Genomic DNA, 23,913 nt, shown 5'->3' with positions numbered 1-23,913 from the left:
TTTAAAAGCCTTTTCACAGTTACCAAAAGAAGGGGGAAAAAGGCTTTGTAGCTTCAGACAGAGGGACAAATACAAATGAATTTTATCAGCCCCTTGCTGCTTTCAAAACTGAATGTACAGCAGTTAAAAAAATCCTGCTGTAATCTAACTACCCTAAGTAAAAAATAAAAATAAAATAAAATTCAACAGTTTAATGCTAAAACAAAATTAGTTCTCTAAAACCAGAAGAAAATCTTCTTTAGAGCTAGTGCAAAGACAGCTTGTATTCTACAGCAAGTACTCCAAACTATGATATAATAATTACAAAAAATATATATAAAATTGACAAAAATGAGAGTGTGTGTTGGCATCTTCATGATTAACCTGAAGCACTTTTGGATGAACTGGAGGATGAAAGTCTTGATGATGGCACGTCGACTGTTGCTCTCTTCCGAGGTCCTCTTTTTGGTGTAGGCTTGCTGATACAGTTCTCAATGCTGCCATTTTTGCCAGATACTTTTCCACAGATTTGATTGACTAAACTGATAATTTGTTCCTATTTCAGAAGGAAAAGAAAAATGGGTTTAGATAGCAGAAGCCTTAACAGAATGTGGCAAATAAGCTCCAACAATGGGCATGCACTAGATATAACACTCTCCTTCTCTCACATCGTCCAGCACAACTGTGAAGAATGGAACAATTCTGTTTAACCAACGTGTTGAATCAGTGCTTTATGAAGTTTGGCTTTTTCAAAAAAAAACACCACCACCACCCTGTTTAATCACAGTTTAACATGCTGTCCAAACTAATCTAAATTAGAAATAAGGGAGAACACATGAACCCAGAGCTCATTCATATATGCTGAACCACAGATTATTTGCATTCTGCTAATGACAAAAAGTCCTCATTTAAACCTTGTGTCTATGGTTAACATTTACTTTGCTTTTTTTTAAAAGGAGCTTTTTATAACAATTTCAAACAACGTTATTGAAATTTCTACATACTTACTAGTCTTCATATAATGATGGAATACAAGACAAAAACTACATGTTTAAGGACGCCTTTTAAATGCAAGAATAAAGTGTCCATAAATCAAAAGCAGGTTTCTAATATAGCTGAAATTATTTGTAAGATCAAATTAGAATTTTCAAAAATGTAAACTTTCCCAACCTATTAGCTATTAGGTATTATACAAACCTCATCATAGCGATACATTAGTTTTAGTCCTCTGCAAGACTTCTGTTTTTCTACATGTCGCAGGGCACATTCGAGGCAGAAGACAACGTTTTCATTTTCCTGTACAACCTGCAAACATTGTTTTAAAAGGTCAAGAGCATTAATAACCCACAGGTCAGTATTTCCTGAACAGCCTGATTCTATATGGAAGCTTAACCTGGATGTCTCACACAACTGTGATCCCTGTTTGTTAAGCCTGTGGGTGAATTAACTTTTAAAATTCAAACATTGAAATCACTCATTATTACTGTTGGTGTGGCAAATGTAATAACCATGGTGAGACCGTTAATTGATATATGTCCAATCACTTTGATGGTATTTATGGACACACCTACAGTATTTAGAATAAAATCCTGATGAGAACAGAATTAGAAACTAAACTTTGCCATTCTTAAGCTCTTCAAGCAAAACTGAGCCAAAGTTGTCTTTTTCTTCAAAAGAGGCTAAGGAATGATGTAAACATCAAGGCAATCCTGTTCATGTGGCAGATGCTACCATCTGGTGAGATGGGTATGTGACATGGTTCACTGACAGCAAATTTTCTCTCTGCCACTGCAGACTTTTTCAAAATGTATTGGTAGTTTGCAGTGGTGTGCAGAAAAATCACTATTTGTAAATGAGTAATTCTACGTAAATGGCTTATCCCATACTGACATTCAAAAGTAGACTTCGTATATGATTTAGTGCTACCTTGGGCTTGAAATGGCAGAAAAGCTTTTATATTGTGTCAGGAAAATGCATTTTTAGTCATGATTTTAATTTGTTAGTCCCATAAGCCTATTATTATTTTGGTACTAAATTCTAAAGAGAGCTTTATTTGTTTTATGACCTAAAAATGCACTATTTTCTGCAACCTCTTGCTGGTCTGCAATGAGAAATCTTATAGTTTATTACTAAAGTTCTTCTAGTAATAGGCTTCCTTTTACTGAACCGTTTGAACTACCTCCTTGACAAATCTTGAAAACCCTCTTCACTTATTCTGAATATGTGAAGGGGCCTGTGGAATGTGTGGCTCTAGCTCCTCCCCCCTCAATGGCAAGACTCTTGATTTGATTTGTGATTGACTGAATCAGAAGGAAGACACCTTCATTGTGCATAGGATTTCCTACGTGGGGTGGAAGTGGCCTCCTTCAGACTCCGCATACTGCATGTTGGATTTGGAATATTGCCAACATGCATGATCTCACGAGGGAGTGGAGGTAAGGCCGCAGGTTCCTGCAGGCCCCAAAGTGAATATCTGAAGACAGCTGAAGTGAGGCATACATTCTTTTAAGTGGAAAATCACCACTTTCTGCTTACAACTGGCACATTGTAGTACAATAGCAATTTTCGAATGGTGTTGCAGGTAATTCTGGAGTTCTCCCATGAGAAAATACCAGAGAATCTTCTCTGGAAGAGCCCCTGCCCACCACTGTCAATAATCCAGTGCAATGTGCAAACTGCTGGAGAATCTGGAATATTTTGTACATCAGTTGTCCTCTTTGAACTGATGATATGAAGCACAGCTGGCCTCACTTGAACTGAATGGTACACCCTGGAACATATTCAGAAATTCTCTAGAGCATGTCAAATTTCCTTGACAGGCATCAGAATAAAATTTGAAAACAATGAAATGACAATAAAAAATTCAAAACAAATCATCAAGCTTTTAGTCCTGTTTTTTGTGTTCCTTAACCTTCAACTATCCTGAATCTCCTACACACCAGTGCTTCCCAAGAGATTTCAACCTATACTTTACTGAAATACACACACTGCTTTGGCCAAATGCATTTCGGCCTTTTAGCACTGGAGTAATTGAGATTTTTTTTTGGGGGGGGGGAGAAGATATGACATTTAAAGAACATAGTGAACTCCCAGCTTCTAGGGATTTTCCATACCATAGATAGGTAACACAGGTGCTGGCAAATCTGACACCTCCTCTCAGACGTCTCTAGCTGCCACTTTCGAGGTTTTTTCTTCCCATCCACTCCCAAACTGCTGCTGCTATCATGGCTCCCATAGCGAGCTGACGAATGGAGGCCTGCCTCATACAGCTGCCGCCGCTGCCTCAGCTCTGTCTCCCTGTGGACATGAGGAATAATTAGAAAACAGCAACCTCTCATAGGAATGCCATGAAGCAGCAGGCAACATTTCAACATAGGTCTGAGATTTTAATAACTACCATGCTATGATGGGCTAAATCCCATCAAAGGTTTTGTCTGACCACTGTATACAAATTGGAAGTTTTCCAGACAGAGAATCCGATACAGAAAATCCTTGGGCCAGATCAAATTATTGGGCAAACATGGTAGCCAACTGAGTTGTCAGGAGATATTACTACCTATGGAGACCAAGCACCATTTTAAGCAGCCCCACTCACTTGCTGTAGAAGAAAAGAATTATTGAGTTGGAAGGGACTTGGGACTTCATCTCATCTAACCCCCTGCTCAATGCAGGATCAACAATGCAGGATGCAACTCCAGAATCCCTGACAGATGGCTATCTAGCCTCTGCTTAAAAACTTGCAGTGAAGGAGAGCCCGTCACCTACCAAGACAGTCTCTTCCTTTGTTGAACAGCTCTTAACATTAGAAAGTTTCTTCCAATGTTTAGCCCAAATCTGTTGCACCACCATTTCCACCCACTGGTTCTAGTCCTGTCCTCTGATTCAGCAGAGAACAAGCCTTCTTCATCTTCCACATGACAACCCTTCAGAAATTTGAAGACTGCTGCTATGTCTCTCCTTAACAATCTTCTCTCTAGGCTAAACATACCCAATGGCCAAGGAGGGGAAAGGAGGAGATAGAAGTGGGACAAAAACAGTGTCCTACGGTAGGCCCTCCCTAACAGTTCATCAGTTGGCAAGACTTGACTTGCTATGACACTTAAAAGGGAACTGAGCAAAACATTGAGCAGACAGGAAGATAGATGGAACATCGTGTACCAAAGCAGTGAGTAAATGAGAACTGAGCTCAGGAAAGGAAAAGGTGGTACCACATATCAAGCAAAGGAAAAAAGAAAAAGAGTAGGCTGACATTTGCAGTTAAAAAACATAGTTATTCCAGCAGCAAAGATCAGGCTATAGAAGGAGAAATATCCTTTGGAAGATCTCCCGCTTAAGGGAAGCAACCTAAATGTGAACAAGCTTGAGAACCACTTGGATGGATGGATGTAAAAATACCAGCTCTTTTGATATTTGCAAATTTTCCTTTGTTAAAGGAAAAAGTGCATATCAACTCCACAAAAAGGAAGAAGCTCCATGCAGAGCCTCAAAAGTCTTCCACTTTGAGGGCAAACATATAGTGGAGAAGACTCTAACCATTTCTTTGCACATCAACACAGTATTTTTGTTAAATACAATTTGTAGATTCCAGCCATCAGTTTTTCTCTTGATCTATTCGAGATGTTACCGACCAGCACTACCCAGCTGTCTCACACTTGAGTTGTGGGTAGCAGTGCTACATAGTAGGAGAATAAAAGAGAAGAGCATTACATATGAAACATGGCAGGTTTCCCTTCTATTCAAACCTGCCTTGAACAGGGGCTGGGGAGCATTTAAAAACAGGTCTTTCAGTGTCTTTAGAAAAGGTGTGTAATTTTAAAAACAAAAACCCATATGATGTTTTAAAACTCTTGAAAAAAGTCATCACTTAATGCTAGTAGTATGGAGTACTTTGTTCTGTCCTCTAGTGCTTTGACAACAAACCATCCATGAAAGTTTCTTCTCCCATGTGTGGCTGTGTACAAGCAGGTTGGCTGGCTCAGCAGCTGCCAGCAATGCTCTTGGACTTCTCACAACACTCTCTATACTTTCCGCGAGAGCTACTCTGGAAGAAAGTAGGATAAAGCAAAAGAGACTCTAGTTACCTGAGCTCTCCTAGAAGTGCCGATATTGTACTAAGAGAAGACCCATTTTCTTTCTTTGCTTCTGCTGTTGCGATCTGATAGAGCAGCTTTTCCATTGAAAATGGCTTGGGTATACGTCGTTCCTTCATCTCCTGTGTTGACAAATTCCAGAGTGTTAGTTCACATAAAATGAAATAACTTAACGCATCATCATTGGGGACAAAGATTTCCTGACCAAAAGAGAGTATGTGTGAAACACAAAATTTTCCTGAGTGATCTCTTCTCAGTCACTTCATATTGGCCCTTCAGGTGCCAGTGTGCAGTTCTTGCCGTCCCTTAACTTCTCAATTAAGCCCTGGGCACAAGTGCAAGTAAATGCAAAATGCAACTCACCTCCCCAAGACTTCCCCCTGCAAAACACAACCCAACTGTAGGCATACAGACCATCTAAGAGTTAAAGATGACACAGTTGCTGCTGTCCTAGCAACAAATTCAACCAACGAGACATACATAAAAGGAGTTACTGATGAACACCAGCAGTCCTTTATCCATGCAAATGAGTTGAATCAGGACATGTCCTATGAATGGTTATATGTGGCAGAGATTTCTCAAGTTCTGAGTGATAAAAGGCACCGTCTAGGTGCTTTATGTATGGAAAAAACCCCACCCATATCCCAAAAGGTTTAATGAATGCATCAAGCAGCATTACACACGCTGTGACCAGAGGTGTTTTGTTTGCAGAGGTGGGTTTTTAAGAACACAAGCTCCTACCTTGGCAGTTTTAAAACCCATGCTTGTCCACTGGGTGGTAGCAAAGTGCACAGTTTCAGAAACATTGTAGCCGCAGCACACTTTAGACACAAAAGATCCTGGGAAGCAGACAACAAACTGCCCACTCTGCTGTACAGTACGGTGCACCTTGATCCCCTCTTTACACAGCACCTCTGGGGAGATCTAGGGAGAAGAAAGAAGCAGGTGAAATCTAGAGCGGGTGCCTAATGGACTTCTATAAAAATAACAAACCTTTGTCAACACAAGAAATACAAGACAAACTAGAAGACACCCAAATGTCCTGGTTAACACATCACCAATTACATGCCCTCTTAAACAACCCAGTAAAATTAGCAGCAACTAGGCCCCTGACAACCTTCGAAAACCTCCTCCTAACAACAAAGGGACACAGTAAAGGGATGGTATCCACAATATACAAAATACTACTCCAAAATCCCACAAACTCCCTAGACACAATCAAAAAACAATGGGAGGATGACATAGGCTATGAGATTAACCCCACTCAATGGACCAGAATGTGGTCTAACCCCCCCCCTTTAAATTGTATCAACAAAAATAAAAGAACTCACTCTGAAAATCACCTAAAGGTGGCACCAAACACCAAGAAAACTAGCGCTAATATGCCCAGGAACCTCCAAGATGCTGGAGAGGGTGCACCTCCACATGTGGTGGGAGTGTCCCAAAATCCAACTATTCTAGACAACAGCCATACGAGAAATATATAAAATAACCAAGCAAGTATTAGAAATCACCACAGAATTGGCCCTACTAAACATATTCCAAGACAACAATGCCCACTTACACCACAAAGAACTCATAACCCACCTACTCTCAGCAGCCAGAAACATCATAACCAGACACTGTAGAGACCTGTCAGGAGTAAGCATGGACCAATGGTACCAAATAGTATGGGAAACAGCCTTGCTAGAAAAATTAACCAATAAACTGAAACTGACACGGGGACAAATAGAAGAAAATGCCTTCACACCAGTATGGCTCCCCTTTATCACATACACAAGCCAACAATGACAAAAAATCCACCAACAGCATACAAATCAATATGGCTAACCCATGGGTGTCAAACACAAGGCCCGGGGGCCAAATCCGGCCCGCCAGACCTCGTCATGTGGCCCGCCGAGCGCCCCAGCCAGCGGGACCCAGCAGTGGGACCTTGCTGCTGAAGCGCCGTGCCGACAAAGTGCCGACAAACAGCTGGGGCCGGGGGGGGGTAGAAAGGCGGCCGGAGCAGCGCCCCACGGAGAGTCCCGAGCCTCTGCGATGCAGCAGTGCTCTGTAGCACTTTGAATCCTCCTCCTGCCACGGCTCGGCGCCTGGAAATGGCTGCTGCTGCTGAAGCACAGACAAAGCACCCAGCAGCGCCTCGTGGAGGAGGAGGAGGATTCAAAGTGCTACAGAGCACTGCTGCGTCCCAGAGGCTCGGGACTCTCCGCACGGCACTGCCGGGCACCGACCTGGCAAGCCGCCTCCTCCTCCTCCTCTTGCCTCACCTCCTCCTCCTCCTGCCGCGGCTCAGCCTCACGAACGTGCAACTCTGAGGCTTTACGCATTTCTCCTAAAACGGACACCCGCTGCCTCACGCTGCACGGGAAATGCTTTTTGCCCCTGGGTCCCTTCGCGCTCTTTTCTGGTGCTGAATCAAGGTGGCGACCCCCCCTCCCTTTCTTTCTTCCTCTCTCTTGTTCTTATTCTTTCTTTCCCTCTCCTTCCTTCCTTCTTTATCTCTGTCTTCTCTCCCTCTTTCTTTTTCTTTCCTTCTTTATTCCTTCTTTCCTACTCTTCTTTCTCTCACCTCTTTCCTTCCTCTCTCCCTCCTGCTCCCTCTTTTCTTCCTTCCTTCCTTCCTTCCTTCCTTCCTTCCTTCCTTCCTTCCTTCCTTCCTTCCTTCCTTCCTTCCTTCTGTCCTTCCCATCTTTCTTCCTCTCCCTCATTCTTATTCTTTCTTTCCCTCTACTTCCTTCCTTATTTCTCCCTTTCCGTCTTCTCTCCCTCTTTCTTTTTCTTTCCTTCTTTATTCCCTTCCTTATTTCCTACTCTTCTTTCTCTCCCCTCTTTCCTTCCTCTCTCCCTCCCACTCCCTCTTTTCTTCCTCCCTCCCTCCCTCCCTCCCCTCCCCTCCCTCTCCCTCTCCTCAGAAACATAGGATGCTGCTTTATACTTCTGGCCCTTAAACCCTGGAACCAGGAGAGCAGCTCCAGTGAGTCAACCTCAGCCAGTCCCTTTGGTGAAGGGTGGTGGCTCACTGGCAGAACATCTGTCCTGCATGCAGAAGGACCCCAGCATCTCCAGGTACTAGTAGCTCTGCAAAGGTCCTGCATGAAACCCTAGCGAGCCTCCACCATCCAGTGCAGTTACCAAAAATCATTTTTCAATAAATTGTACAATAATTGTACATTTGAATATCTACTTGCCATTATTCTGACTATGTTTCTGCTTTCAGAGCTAGTTATTACTTACATTATTACAAAAAATAGTAATAATTGAATGCAGTGACAATAATTTATGATAATAAAGAGTGGACACATAGTCCTACAGATACAACCGGCCCTTTGCGGGTGACCAAACTGCTGATGCGGCCCCCGATGAATTTGAGTTTGACACCCCTGGGCTAACCTGATCCAAAACACCCACCCCACTCACACATGAAAACAAAGACCACCACAGCCAACCACAAATGAACAGCCACACCCTAGGCCAACTCCAACATCTCTCACCACCAAAGGAACACAAGTGAACAGAGAGAACCTGCACAAGCAATGCTGACAAAACCCCCCATAATAATAATAATAATAATTTATTATTTATACCCCGCCCATCTGGCCGGGTTCCCCCAGCCACTCTGGGCGGCTTCCAAAAAAACAGAAATTCTAAAATACAGAAATCCATCAAACATTAAAAGCTTCCCTAAACAGGGCTGCCTTGAGATGCCTTCTAAAGGTCTGGTAATTGTTCTCTTTGACCTCTAGTGGGAGGGCATTCCACAGGGTGGGTGCCACTACCGAGAAGGCCCTCTGCCTGGTTCCCTGTAACTTGGCTTCTCGTAATGAGGGAACCGCCAGAAGGCCCTCGGAGCTGGACCTCAGTGTCCGGGCAGAACGATGGGGGTGGAGACGCTCCTTCAGGTATACCGGACCGAGGCCGTTTAGGGCTTTAAAGGTCAACACCAACACTTTGAATTGTGCTCGGAAACGTACTGGGAGCCAATGTAGGTCTTTTAGGACCGGTGTTATGTGATCTCGGCGGCCGCTCCCAGTCACCAGTCTAGCTGCCGCATTCTGGATTAGTTGTAGTTTCCGGGTCACCTTCAAAGGTAGCCCCACGTAGAGCGCATTGCAGTAGTCCAAGCGAGAGATAACTAGAGCATGCACCACTCTGGAGAGACAGTCAGTGGGCAGGTAGGGACTCAGCCTGCGTACCAGATGGAGCTGATAAACAGCTGCCCTGGACACGGAGTTGACCTGTGCCTCCATGGACAGCTGTGAGTCTAAAATGACTCCCAGGCTGCGCACCTGGTCTTTCAGGGGCACAGTTACCCCATTCAGGACCAGGGAGTCCTCCACACCCGCCCGCCTCCTGTCCCCCACAAACAGTACTTCTGTCTTGTCAGGATTCAATCTCAATCTGTTAGCCGCCATCCATCCTCCAACCGCCTCCAAGCACTCACACAGGACCTTCACCGCCTTCACTGGTTCTGATTTAAAAGAGAGGTAGAGCTGGGTATCATCAGCATACTGATGGACACCCAGCCCAAACCCCCTGATGATCTCTCCCAGTGGCTGCATATAGATGTTAAAAAGCATGGGGGAGAGGACAGAACCCTGAGGCACCCCACAAGTGAGCGCCCAGGGGTCTGAACACTCATCCCCCACCACCACTTTCTGAACACGGCCCAGGAGGAAGGAGCGGAACCACTGCATGACAGTGCCCCCAGCTCCCAAGCCCTCTAGACGGTCCAGAAGGATGTTATGGTCGATGGTGTCAAAAGCCACTGAGAGATCCAGCAGAACAAGGAAACAGCTCTTACCTTTGTCCCTAGCCCGCCGGAGATCATCGACCAGTGCGACCAAGGCAGTTTCAGTCCCATGATGAGGCCTGAATCCTGACTGGAAGGGATCCAAATGGTCCGCTTCTTCCAGGCGTGCCTGGAGTTGTTCCGCAACCACTCGCTCAATCACCTTGCCCAAGAATGGAAGATTTGAGACTGGGCGATAATTGGCCATATTGGCCGGATCTAAAGATGGTTTTTTAAGAAGCGGTTTAATAACCGCCTCTTTCAGCGGGTCTGGGAAGGCTCCCTCATGGAGAGAAGCATTTACCAACCCGCGAAGCCCATCGCCCAGCCCTTCCTGGCTAGCTTTTATAAGCCAGGATGGGCAAGGATCAAGGAGACAGGTGGTTGGTTTCATTCGTCTAAGCAGCCTGTCCACATCCTCGGAGGTAACAGATTGAAATTGATCCCACAAAACTTGACTAGACAGGACTCTAGCACTCCCCCGCCCCGGCCCTGCTCCCACGGTGGAGTCTACCTCTTCCCGAATCTGAGCGACTTTATCTGCAAAAAACTTTGCAAAATCATTGCAGGAGATCATGTGGCCCGTACTGGGCCCGGATGGAGCAGGTGGTTCCGCTAAATTGCGAACCACCTGGAAGAGTCTCCTGCTGCTGTTTTCTGCAGATGCGATGGAGACGGTGAAGAAGGTCCTCTTCGCCGTCGCCATTGCCACTTGGTAGGCTCGAAGTTGAGCTCTAGCCCGTGTCCGGTCTGATTCAAAATGAGTTTTCCGCCACCAGCGCTCTAGCCGTCTCAACGACTGTTTCATTGCCCTCAGCGCCGGGGAAAACCACGGGGCTGTCCGGGCTCCATGCAATCTGAGAGGGCGCTTCGGAGCCAGACAGTCAATAGCGCTGGTTAACTCCGCATTCCAGCGGGCCACCAGGGAATCAGCTGAAAGGCCATCGACATGGGATAAAACATCCCCTACCACTCTTTGGAAGCCAATTGGATCCATTAAGTAGCGGGGGCGGACCATCCGAATCGGTCCCACCTCCCTGCAGAGGGAAAGGGTTGCGGAGAAGTCCAGTTGCACCAGAAAGTGATCTGACCATGGCACTTCTTTTGTTTCGCTTTTACTTAATGTCAGATCACCAACATCCATAGAGGTAAACACCAAGTCCAAGGCATGTCCGCGGCTATGAGTTGGGCCAGACTTATTCAGGGACAGCCCCATGGTGGCCATGCTTTCCACGAAGTCCCGAGCGGCTCCTTGTAAGGTCGTGTCGGCATGGATGTTAAAATCCCCTAAGACAACCAAGCTAGGTGTCTCCAGGAGCACATCCGACACGACCTGAAGCAGCTCGGGCAGGGAATCCTTGGTGCAGCGGGGAGGTCGGTACACCAAAAGGAATCCTGTACTGCCTCTATTGCCCAACTTCCAGAACATGCACTCAGAGAACTGGGTCTTCCCAATAGGACGCCTGGTGCAAACTAATGACTTCCTAAAAATCACTGCAACCCCCCCTCCCCGCCCAGATGGCCTGGGTTGCTGTGCATAAGAGAAACCTGGTGGGCAAGCAGCGCCAAGAACGGGCCCATCGGCTTCCTCCAACCAGGTCTCTGTCACACATGCCAGGTCAAATCCTCCATCCACAATCAGGTCGTGAATGGCGGTGGTCTTATTCATCATCGACCTGGCATTGCACAGCAGCACCTTCAGGTCATGTGGGTATCCCTTGCCTATTCCAATATCCGTCCGGTCAGGACCAGACCTGGAGGCAGGGATAGTCCTCAGACAACGACTAAGTCTGCCTCCTCGGTAATGACATGGTCTGGTCTTAGCGTAACTCCTCCTCCTACCCGTGACCACTGAGATCGGTTGTTCCAGTGCACACACCCCTGTGGAATCTGCCCCAGCCATTTTGCTTGCTGGGACCCCCTCCCGGGCAGCCCTGACCCCTCCCCTTAAAAACAAAATAAAATAAAAACAAAATAAAACCTCTGTAAAAAACAGCAAAGAACTCAACAAAAGAAGAACACAAAAAAGACAATAAAACAATAAAACCAAAAACAATAAAAATTACAAATACACTAAAATTTAACAGATTCCCACACCCAACTAAAAATCCCTCCCACCTACCACCCCAAACACAATAAAACAATAAAACCAAAAACAATAAAAATTACAAATACACTAAAATTTAACAGATTTCCACACCCAACTAAAAATCCCTCCCACCTACCACCCCAAAGAAGATAAAAACATTAAAAATTCTTTAAAAAGCATTTTAAAAAGAACTCTGTGCTGTTTCAAGTTCCCCTGGGCAGCACCAGCAGCAGAGCGGCGGCAGCAGTCCTTTATGAGGCCTTCCAGGCCCCGCCCTAAACCAGGTGGAAGGAGGCAGGGACAGGGCCTGTGGGCACTCACAGCAGGAGAGAGTCCTGGGCAGCACCAGCAGCAGAGCAGCGGCAGCAGTCCTTTATGAGGCCTTCCAGGCCCTGCCCTAGACCAGGTGGAAGGAGGCAGGGACAGGGCCTGTGGGCACTCACAGCAGGAGAGAGTCCTGGGCAGCACCAGCAGCAGAGCGGCGGCAGCAGTCCTTTATGAGGCCTTCCAGGCCCCGCCCTAAACCAGGTGGAAGGAGGCAGGGACAGGGCCTGTGGGCACTCACAGCAGGAGAGAGTCCTGGGCAGCACATATATTAAGTAAAATAGAAACATCGCCACCCGGCCCCATCCCCTCATCTTTCCCCCTCCACCTCTTTCCCCCTTTTCTTCCTAATGTATCAACAAATGAAACCGATTTGTAACAAAAAAAAATCTTACGTGGGGGGGGGATACGAGAGAGAGAGACATTGCACACACCTTTGTAAATCAAGAAAATCTTTAACAAAAATACAGTAAAAAAATAATCATCTTCATCCATCTCCACCCTTAATACGCATAGGTCAGTTGAGGGGGAGCTGTGTGCCTGTGTTTGCCCTTGTGCGTTTGGCAGTGGGAAAGGAGTGTGTGTGGACACCTACCAGTGGCATGCAGTTCCCAGATGGTTAACCAAGGTTTGGCCCTTGGATCTAGAAAGGAAATCTACCCCTGGCTTACATAATAAAACGTATTGCTGTTCATGACACCGCAAAAGAAACTGCCTAGTAACAAACCATAAAGCAACTCACCATGACGTTAAAGGTAAAGGGACCCCTGACCATTAGGTCCAGTCGTGACCGACTCTGGGGTTGCGCGCTCATCTCGCATTATTGGCCGAGGGAGCCAGCGTATAGCTTCCAGGTCATGTGGCCAGCATGACAATGCCGCTTCTGGCAAACCAGAGCAGCACATGGAAACGCCGTTTACCTTCCCGCTGTAGCGGTTCCTATTTATCTACTTGCATTTTGACGTGCTTTCGAACTGCTAGGTTGGCAGGAGCTGGGACCAAGCAACGGGAGCTCACCCCGTCACAGGGATTCGAACCGCTGACCTTCTGATCAGCAAGCCCTAGGCTCAGTGGTTTAACCACAGCGCCACCTGGGTCATGACACCGCAAAAGAAACTTCCTAGTAACAAACCATAAAGCAACTCACCATGACGTTACTTTCAAGCATTTCCAGCCCTGGAGTGCCATTGGCTTGCAGCAGGGTGTGTACCACTTTGTCAAGTTTTTTCTCCTCTGCAGCAGGAATGCAATACCTGTTCATTTTTGACACAGAAAGGGGAAACAAAGGTAGTATTTATTCCACGCTGCCCAAAACGACATCACCAAAGCTGAGAGCAACATGAGAACATACAAAGAGCCCTGCTGGATCAGACGAAAGGCCCCTCTGGTCCAGCATCCAGTTCTCAGATGTGTATAGGAAGCCTGGGCCTGAGCGCAAAAGCAGATGTGCAAAACATACCAAGAGTTTGCAAATTTGAAAACAAGATCAAACTTCAAAATAACACAGCAAGGAATAATTGTGGCGCTACAACCACTGAATATTTTATCAAAGATTGGAGCATTAAAGGATTCGCCATCTCTACATGTATCTGACTGCATTTCTCTCAGATATTGGGGGTAAGAAAAAGGAGAAACAGAACTGTGTTTGAACTCACAATATTTTGAAGCTCTCACCTAATGAAACTACAACCAACATATCCTCCGTTGGTTGAACCTAATGCTGACACCTGACTGCTTTTTAACATCCCATAACCATCAATAAGGGCCGTCCCACACATTCCATGTCAGCAAACCTGGGCATGCTGCTGAAGCACCCATGAGCAGAAAGGGATTTGTAGCTGATCCTGGCTCTTTGGAAGAGAATACCTGCATGGCACACATTTCCAAAGACCGGATTTCATCATTTGTATGACCAACTTGCAAGGGTATGCTTAAAAAAAAAAACCAATGTACACCTAAAAGATGAATGTGTGATGGGGCCCCAATATCAAAAGCTCCTTTTTGACAAATATTATCTGTACACCATATCTGAATAGCAAAGACACATTCAGTTTGGACTTTCTCCAGAGGACATTTGAAACTCTTCTATTTGAGCCAGCAAGAGCCATTAGCTGGGTAGCCCCTGGGTCAACTCTTATGTCAGCCCTGAATGCACTTGGCACTTGGGCAAGCCACACTCAGCCTTCCAACTGTATCACTGCAATAATAATACAGCATCCTTGTAATTACTGAGATGATGTATGTGTGAAGTGCAGCTTAAAGCTGAGGCTTGTACAAACTACCACTCCCTTGCCTATGGGAAAAAAGAAGGGCCTCCTAGTGACGAGACAGGAAGTTGTTTTTTCCAAACACAGTTATTTATTTTCCATTTAGGCTAGAAAAGATAGGTGTACGTTCTTATGGTACAACAGAAGAATGCTGCCGCTCACATAGGGAACACCACTTGTTACAAATCTGCACTGCATCTGGAACCCCTCTTAACCCTCTGGGAAGCTCTTTAGGGTGTTCTTGATCTTCTCAAGCCAGTTTGGCAGAGGGGAAGAAGATGGAGGGGGGCAAGATTGGTGCCTCCTTACCTGTGTACGAGAGAGTGCATTCTACTCTTCGAACAGGATTCTTGGATCCAAGAGGTTACATATAGGGAGTGCATACTGGAAACATTTTTTACGGCCTAGTAACTTTGGAGGCTTATTTGCACGGTATTTGCACCAAATGAATAAGTGGGACTTCTATGTAAGGCTTGTGATTAACTCTGATTCTTTACCACATTTCTAGGTTGCGTGTGCTGAACAAGGATCAACTTGATCTTTTTCTGCTTAACTTGGTATTTTCTGGCTTTTTAGAGTTTTAGAATCTTTAGGGAAACAATATTTATGGAAGAAGGTTGCAGTTGGGCAGGTTGGGGTGCCATGAACTGCGATGGTGTTCAGGCAATAGGAGTAAGATGCTGCATCAGGATCACTATAGAAGCTGACTTGCAACTTCCTGAAAGCAACAGTGCAGAAGAGCAAAGAGGTTCACTTGGGATTAACTTACCAAATGCAGTCAGCACCAGTGTGTAAGTAGTCTATATATGGAAGGTGATTTTGGTCTCGAGACCAGCATGAGGTAGAAAAGACCATGCCAATATTTAGCCAAGGAATTGTCACTCCTAAAGCAGTTTAGATCAGAAGCAAAACACAATTAATGAGGAAAAGGTATGTTGAAAACCACACATATAATTTGTGCTGATACTTGAAAATTTAAATCTTTTGATTTCTACCAGAAATAAGATTACAAAGTTAACAAAAAAATATGTCTTTAATCTGATTATTTGGATACATTAAGAAAACATTTCCCCCCAGAAAGTTGAAAATGGTGCAGGTATGCTTAGGTATCTCATTATCATCTCTATTTATAGGTCTTTATAAAAAATGCTTTAAAATCTTGCCAGACCTGTTTGACCAGATATCATTTGGGGGGGGGGGTTAGAAGAAATGAGAGCAACAGCAGTCACTTTCAGCTCTTTGTAAAACGATTATCTAACCCCACCAGCCATTATCAGGTAGAAATCACTGAAGAGCCTTAATGAAGAACAGAGGAATTTCTGCAAATTTATTGGCACAGCACTGCTCCCTGGAGACTGCAAATAATGAAGTTACATGTGCTGATCGCTCACCATATTGACACTAAAACATCATCATGAGCCTACTGAATAATGATGAACAAACATGCTACAACTGGGAGAAGTAAATGGCCCAAGATAGAGATGGTCTGCACTACATGCGTACCCCTTCGTCTCGCTCTCACCTTTCTTTCTTTCCTTTTAAAAAAATTCAGTAATACAAGAGACAGAGCTTAACTGCTACGTTCGGCTGGTTAAGATACAAAATGCACCTTTCTCAGCCTCTCTAGGATAGAAGTGTGTCCATCTGTGCCGAACAGATTGAGGGGTCAATGGGCAGCAGAGACACAAACAGGATTATAAATGCCACCATGATGGGAAGCTTACTGAATATTAATTCATTTTTAAACAGCAGGTAGAGATGCCTGGCTCCAGGGAAGTGGCAAAAACATGATTTATTCAACACTCCATGTGAATTCCACAACAGAGTAAACATGGAGAAAATAAATGGACTTACCAGGCACAGCACCAAGATGTCGCAGGATGGATCCTGTGTTATTAGGAAGGACTGTTAGGTTCCACCCATGCCTGTTAAAATTAAGTGGTGCGCATCGTGATGAGCAAACATCAAATGTCACATTAGTCATTGTTTTATTTACCTACTTGCTAGGGGTTCAGCATTGCTGTGTAGGACTGCAGCCAAAGGAGGAATGCTCCAGGCCTCTTTGCTGCAATTCCAGCTTTTCTTTTAAAAGTAAAATTCTGCTTGAAAACTAAATTTCTAGCTCTTTCCTTTATGCTAACAAATGTGTAAGCTGCATTCTAGACACGGTTGTTCGCTTTTTTGTGAGAACACTTGCTCTCGCTTTTGTGTTCTGGCTCACCTTGCAAAGGCACTAGTGACTGACAAGAACTTGAGACTTCTTGTTTAAATTTATTGATGCCATTTTTTATATAAACATGATTAATAAATCGAAATTGTGAAAACATTAAACTACTACTTTTTCTTCTTTTTGCTGCTTCACAAAGATGCACCATGTTATTGTTTCAATTAGGTGCCTTGCAAAAGCAAGGAAACAAAAAACCCAGTAATTGTCTGGCTCCCAATCCGATGCGATATGTGGGAAGGAGAGGTTTGGCAGGGACTGATGACCATCTTTCCATGGGGTCATAGCTGACACATTTTAGCAGCTACTGTATGGTTCCTAGCCATCTGTTTCCACCCAAACTGAGTTGTGGTTAATTCATTAAACGCATTGTCATTAACTTGCTCACTCAGGAACAGACAAGGTGAACATTAAGGGAAACGTACATGCATCTGGGTGCACAGCATAAAGAAGGCATCGTGTGGATTCAAAAAAAGTCCTTGCCCACCAAATAAGAGGTTGCAGCATTCACACAACCCATTAAGATGCTTATGCTGAGCTGGTTGGTTGGGGAAATGTTAATGCTCTGGCTCCTTCAAGCAACTAACTGGAATTGGACAGAAAAGTTAGAGGAGGAATGGTAGGATCCTGTAGCAACTGCCTGCACCCCCTTAAGAAGATCCTCACCCTTGGAACTTACAAATAAAAAGAAATGCAAAAGGTGCAATGAATGTGCAATTGTACAGTTTTAGAAATCCTTTGTGCTAATGCAGAGTGTGCAAAAAGGGGGAGGGAAACACCCAGTGCTACATTTCTGGATTAGTCCAGGCCTGATCATTTCATGAAACTCTTCCTTCTGGGGACACTATAAATATATGAACAGCATAAATAGGAAAAGGGATAATAATTACAAAATATAATAAAACACAAAACTTCATAATCTCAAATTAAATGAATAATAGTTATCAAGTTGCATTCTGCAAAATAAAATATATTAATGCAAACGTATCTAATAAAATCACACTAAAACCAGACTTTCTACGAATGAGACAACCCCTAAAAATGGAAAGCTGTCAAAAAACATGATTGGTAAGGCTCAAGGTGCTTTGGGGCAGTTTTCAATGATATATTTTGTCCTTGCTAGCCCTTTTCCTATGTACGCTGTTCATATGCCCCCAAGGAAGGAATTTTCCAAAACGTGTTGGACCTGGAATGAATGAGCCATAATTCTAGCAGCCGAAGTCCACCCCCCACCTTACCTGTCAGTAACAACCCTTATTCTGCAGTTGGCTCTTTTGCTTCTAACTGGGGCGGGGTAGCACAAGCAGCTACAAATACTTTGAGCATGAAACAACATTATACCCAATAATGGTGATGAAACCTGCAACTTAGTAAACAAATTAGAGGAGCCCGTGCTCTATGGACTACAGGAGAGATGAAACGTGTCTCGGAACTCCCATTACCTTGAAAACGGTTCTGATTTTCCTACAGGAAAGCCACTGCCGTGGGTGTTGGTATCCACTTTCCCACAATGCACTGCTACATGGCAGTCCTTCTGCTCCACTAACCTCCAGTACTCTTGCTGTAGGAAAATAAAGTTTTCGTATTAAGATTAGAGGAGAGTGCAGTTCCATTTCCTTGAGTTTAATCTAGCCAAATTCTCATTCCTTGGAAACTGGGTGCCTGATATTTCAAAATACACCAATAGCAAGCTTTGTATAGCTGTTCCGACAAATAACAATTTCTTAGCTGGTGTTATTACTAAGCCCTGATAAGTGTGAATGCTTGCAGTATAAAAAAATGATATTACTACCCATTTTGAAATTGTGGCTTGGTCCATTCTGAGAGTAAGTGGTCCTCCAAAGGGGCAATGGTTTATAAAATATCTTTGTGTCAACCAGTATAACTTCTGCTAAGGATATACCATGAGCTGTTGCCACTGAACCAATGGCTGTACCTAGGATAGCCTGATTTATGTAGTGGGTTGGCATGTGCCCAAGGATGGTTATTCCTCACACGGAATAAAGTGCTGGTTCACATAAGAGGTAAGATAGTACAGTGAAGCATTTGGGCTACATGTTTGATGTCCTTGAGGTAGGACTCTTTTGCAGAAGCCATGCTGATTCTTCCTCAGCAAGCCTTGTTCTTCTTTCTGATAAACTGTTTCACAATTCCGTTTTAAGATCTGCCTTTCTATGTGCTTCTTGCTGCTGCCCTCTTTTTCTTCTTTGACTTCTTGGATCCCAGCAGCAATTCCCCACCAACACAACACGACACAACACAACACACCTGCTGTAATCATGGGAATTGTTACAGGGCTTAACTGCTGAGTTCTCATGTTACATTACCTAGGCAAATGCACATTTGTGGATGGTTTGGATCTCTCGGGTGTACGAGGAGAAAATCATCTTCTAGTGGCTAGTTTAAAGAACTACCCTGACTTTATGGAACCCCTCACCTCTATTTCAGCTGCTGTAGGCTCTTTGTTGAAGCACATGTTCATTATGTTTCTTGCTGTTCGGTAAAAGGTTGTTAAAGAAACAGACCTTCCCTGGGAACCAAAGCATAAAAAGGGAGAAATTATGGTTGCTGTTTTCCATCATTAGTAATAGAAATAATGAAAATAATAATGAATAATGGAAGAGCAGATATGAGTGGCTGAAAAAATAGATACATCATGACACAGGGTTATTACACCAACAATGTTCCAGATTGCAATTTCTCTCATCTATTGCATGGGCAGCACCAATGAAAAATATGCACAATGTTATTAAGAAAAAGTAGGGGAAATGCATAATATATGGGGGGAATTGCTGCAAAATATGTATATTAGGCAGAATTGTGAACAAAAACACACATTTTTAGTGTTGGCTTTAAAAAGAAAATCACAAACTGGTGTGGAAATGGGGCAAACTGAGCTTAAGATTGGAAAAATGAGACACTGAAGTTGTCCATCACTAACTGCAGACTGAAATTGTAAATGCTCTAAATAGGCTTGCTCAGATATATTTTGTCCTGTGTCCTGTTCTAACTTCACGTTGCCTGAGAAAGTTGCCCTCTATGTGTAGACTACTGCCTAGGGAAGGAAGAGAAATCAGAAGGACTCGTTTTAAGGACCAGCGGCTAACTGAGATGCCAATTTAGGCTTATTTTTTAAAGGGAGTAGTGTTGATGCTTGCTCACAGGCTGGCTGGAATCAGTTGTAGGAAACAACTGCAGACATGTTAGAAAATAAACTGGGTAGCCAAAGAAAGACTAACTCAAGAGGTCCAAAACAAAATTGAAAAAGTTGATCAGCGTTTAGCCATAGGCCAGTACAATACTCATATGTAAATATTTCAATCAGATTTTTTTAAAAAACCACAAACAGAATAAAGAATCATGAAAAAACATTTCCAATTCATAAACTAGAAATATATCAGTATAACTCAGCTGTGCCTTTTTCCCTAAGCAAAGGTGTGGTGATCATGTATGGTTTTCCATTCAGTAAGGGGAGTAATAATCACACCATGAGCTTAACATTAAAGCTTGCAGTCTCACAGTGCTTTAACATGCACAAATGGAAGCTAGCTATTTGTCTTAAAATTCATCTTCATTTTCTCTCAGACTATGAAGACCAGTATTTTGTTTTGATTATTACAGATATTTTCCACAATTCATTGAGAACAGAAAGACCAGATCAAGGTGCTTTCAGTTACAATGCACTTCTGCAATAAAGGTTTTCCCTGATTTTCAACACTTGGCTGGATCCCAGACCCCAACCTGTTAATGGTGCATGTTGGGGATGGAAAATAAGCTTTGTGAGGGTAAAGAGAAGGCTCATGTGTTACCAAAAGTTTTAAGTTAATTAGTTCAAACTACAGAGTCAAACTCTCAGTAGTTTTCTGCTTCCTTCTCCCAGAGCAAAAACAGACACTACCGAATATTTTCCCCCAGTCAAAGTCTTAGCTCAGGCCCACTGACTACACAAAAATGTTGAACTGCCCCATAAAAAATAAAATGCAAAATGAACACAAGGCAATTAAGCTATTACGAGTGCCCATCAGGGGAGGAGAGCTAAGACACTCTTAAATGTCAGAGCTGCATGCTTGTAAATAAAATGAGCAATTTCCTTCCTCTTTTACTGCCCATGTGAACCATTTATTGGGGTAGTCTAACAAAAAAACAAAAAAAAACATCCTTCAGAAGTGCTATTCAACAGCCATCAAATTTGCGTCTGTAATTCAGAGTTTACAAAGACTGCTCACAAGCACAGAGAAACAGCTGTCTAGATTTAAGAAGTGCTTGCTGTGGGTTTGTTCGGGGTTTTTTTGCCAGACAAATAAAGGCAGAAATTATCATCAAGAACTGGTTACTATCAGAGAAAGGTGGCAACCCTACCTCAGGGCAGAAGTTTTCTCAACTTTTTTTTTTATAAAAAAGATTAGTCATAATTGATCCGATTTATTAGTTCTTAAATTTTTCCTCTGGGCATAAAGCACCCTCCAGGGAAAACTCTCTCTCTTTCCAGCCTTTGTCTGAAATGGCATTCATAAAGTGTTGGGAGAATTTTTTCTCACTTTCGATTTTATCTATTTGGTACAAAAGAACACATCATTGTGAAAGAGATTTGCAATAGTCATTTCAGTGCAAATATTTCTTCTCTTCCTCGATTCCATCTCAAAACATTTGCACACTTATTTAATGAATTCCCCAAGTGAAAAGCAAATACCTGTCCCAGTTCACATGTAATGTTAAGCCACAGTAAGAAACAAATCATGGTTAGGAATGTGCTATGGCACACTGAAGAATTGCTTCTACTATGCTCCACCCTGCCCTGAGTTGGGAGGAAACAAACCACAGCTTTTGCTTAGCGTTAAGTGCAAGCCAGTCTTGGTGGGTTGTTTCTCTCCAAAACCCAGGGTGGAAACTAAGGTTTGTTCTTGGACTTGCTGCCCATCGTTTATTTGGAGGAGTCATTGTCAGAGAATTTCCTCTAAATAACTTAGCAACTGGAACCTCCTGGGCCAAATCTGGTCTCTTAAGGGGCGATGCTTGATTCCCATCCCAATTACAACCCAGAGGCAAAAGGTGACGTGAGAGGAATGACGGGCAACAGGAGGAATCTATATAGGAGGCTTTAACCTCATATTTCACATCATTGATATATGCATACCACAGATTCTTTGCATACACTGTCTCCCTTATTTCATGTTACCTAAGCTCAACTAACTTAGCCTGAGATCCAACCCATGACTTTAGGAGAATTAGAAAAACTGGGGGCCTACCCCCATTAAAATATAAAATAAAAATCTGTTGCCAGATAGAAGAATGAATCCCCTTCCTTTTGTGACGCAATGCAAATTATTTACATGGGAAGCCAAGCATATGGCTCGATTGTGATTTGCAGTGCAATTTTGTGTGGTTACTCACAAGTAATACCTGACTTACTACCAGGTAGATGTACAAAGGATTTTTAATACCACATATTTGGTTCATTTCTCTCTCTCTCTCTCTCTACATGTGTTTAGCAGAAGAAAACAAAGCTATTGTAGTCTGACTAGAAATACTTTGACTGAGCAGATTTTCTTTTACCTTTAGCAGAAGTGAAAGATTGACTCCAATTGCAGTATTAGTTTCTTATGGAATTTGCTGACAGTGGCAACACTTCTGGCTGGTGTTAAAAATATGCACTTTCAAACAGAAGTAGAAGATCATAGCTTAAGTATATAAGCTATATTGTCAAACTGATTGTGGACTAAAAGGCCTTAATTCAATTAAAACAACAACAATCCAGTCTCAATTAGACATCCACAAGGGAACTGAAGAGATCTGAAGGAAAAGGTTTCACAAATAAAAAAACCCCAAACCTAAGGTTTTATCAAACTTGGGTCCATTAATTTCAATGGGTCTACTCTTACTAAATATGTACAATATCGATAAAAGGGCCGTGCTCATTGTGTCCATTCTTACAGTACTTTACTTTCACGATGTATTATTTTATAGACTCAGGAACATTCCTGTAACATCACGGTATAATAAAGCTGTTGCATGAATATTCAATGATCATAAATGATTCTGTAAGAGGAAGCATAGGCTTAGTTAAGTGGCCTTAACCATAACCTCTGCTCACTTATTCCACACACTCTAGTCCTGTCAAATGCAGCTGCCAGTCATGAGGACTGTCAAGTCGCAGGTGATGGGGTGATGGCGTCCAATGACCCAGCCAATTTCTAGGCCTGACCGACTGCAGGGTATCAGGAAGAAGGTGTTGATAAGAGCAACAGGCCAATTTGTTTCACGGATAAACATATTACAGCAAGAGCTATCAAATGACGTTAAATCATAATGAATGCATTCCAAGTGGTAATTGAGTGTATATTTTAACCTGGTATTTAAGTTTATAAAGCTGTCATGGGGCGAGGGGGCAGATTCTCCCAAGGTCTGAACTCTTGCAATTTTTTAAACTCAGCTGCTCATTACTGCAAGCCATGAAAATTAGACTGCTTGAGCTGATCGTAGGCAGGCAAATGTCAAGAGCCTACAGTGCGGTGTTGTGGCTGGAGTGTTGTGTTTGGACATGGGAAAGCCAAGCCCATTCCCCACTCACGACATTAAACTTGCTGGGTGGCCTTGCACAAGTCACAGCCACACAGGCTCACCTCACTCACAGGGTTGTAGAGAAGATAAAAGTAAATTAATCCTCTGCCCAGACCTCTTGAGGAAGAAGGGCAGGAATACAAAAGTGGTTAATATAGAAGTAAACAGAATCTGGCACAGGAATGTATAGATAGGGCTCAGTTCCTGAAGACTGACAGCCTCTGCACAAAGGCACCAGAAGTTATCGATTTCAGGCAGCACCTGATTCCTGTTTCGCAGCGAGAGGAGAAAGAGCAGTGATGGAAAAAGCAGTGTAAAAGCAGTGTGTGCCGGGCACAGGCACCAGCGTAATAAACACCATATTTCTTTCTCTCTTAGCAGCTCAGCCTCACTCACTAAATCCAACCTCACTAACAATTACACAGCAAGCAGCGGTTGCCAGCTCCTGCTTATTAGTGGGGAGGCTGCCAAATCAAATTGAGTGGGGGAGTCAACATTCCTCTGCAAATGGATGTGCTCAGCGTCAGGAGGAATAAGCCTTCCAAACCACTGTTTGCACTAAATCAGAGCTGGCAACTGCGGACGAAAAT

The 23,913-nt window shown here is 43.5% G+C and overlaps 1 protein-coding gene across 2 annotated transcripts in view; it reads right to left on the bottom strand.

Annotated features, from left to right (window-relative positions):
• Positions 1-358: 358 nt before the first annotated feature.
• The window catches only part of JARID2 (jumonji and AT-rich interaction domain containing 2), a 174,278-nt gene continuing 150,723 nt past the window's right edge, over positions 359-23,913 (bottom strand). Inside the window, exons 9-18 of one of the 2 annotated variants that reach the window (XM_035124712.2) lie at positions 19,203-19,295; positions 18,208-18,326; positions 16,396-16,466; positions 15,311-15,425; positions 13,422-13,527; positions 5,811-5,993; positions 5,061-5,191; positions 3,093-3,276; positions 1,177-1,284; positions 359-535 (exon numbers count right to left, since the gene is read on the bottom strand). In XM_035124712.2, coding sequence (XP_034980603.2) covers positions 359-535; positions 1,177-1,284; positions 3,093-3,276; positions 5,061-5,191; positions 5,811-5,993; positions 13,422-13,527; positions 15,311-15,425; positions 16,396-16,466; positions 18,208-18,326; positions 19,203-19,295 — 1,287 coding nt within the window. Of the gene's footprint in view, positions 536-1,176; positions 1,285-3,092; positions 3,277-3,370; positions 4,652-5,060; positions 5,192-5,810; positions 5,994-13,421; positions 13,528-15,310; positions 15,426-16,395; positions 16,467-18,207; positions 18,327-19,202; positions 19,296-23,913 lie in introns of those variants that run through there. The other variant, XM_035124713.2, reaches the window with a different exon arrangement.

This window comes from Zootoca vivipara, chromosome 8 (genome assembly GCF_963506605.1).
Source record: "Zootoca vivipara chromosome 8, rZooViv1.1, whole genome shotgun sequence".
Taxonomy (NCBI): Eukaryota; Metazoa; Chordata; class Lepidosauria; order Squamata; family Lacertidae; genus Zootoca; species Zootoca vivipara.
Note: the sequence above shows the minus strand (reverse complement) of the source record. Positions and strands in the feature narration are given on the sequence as shown.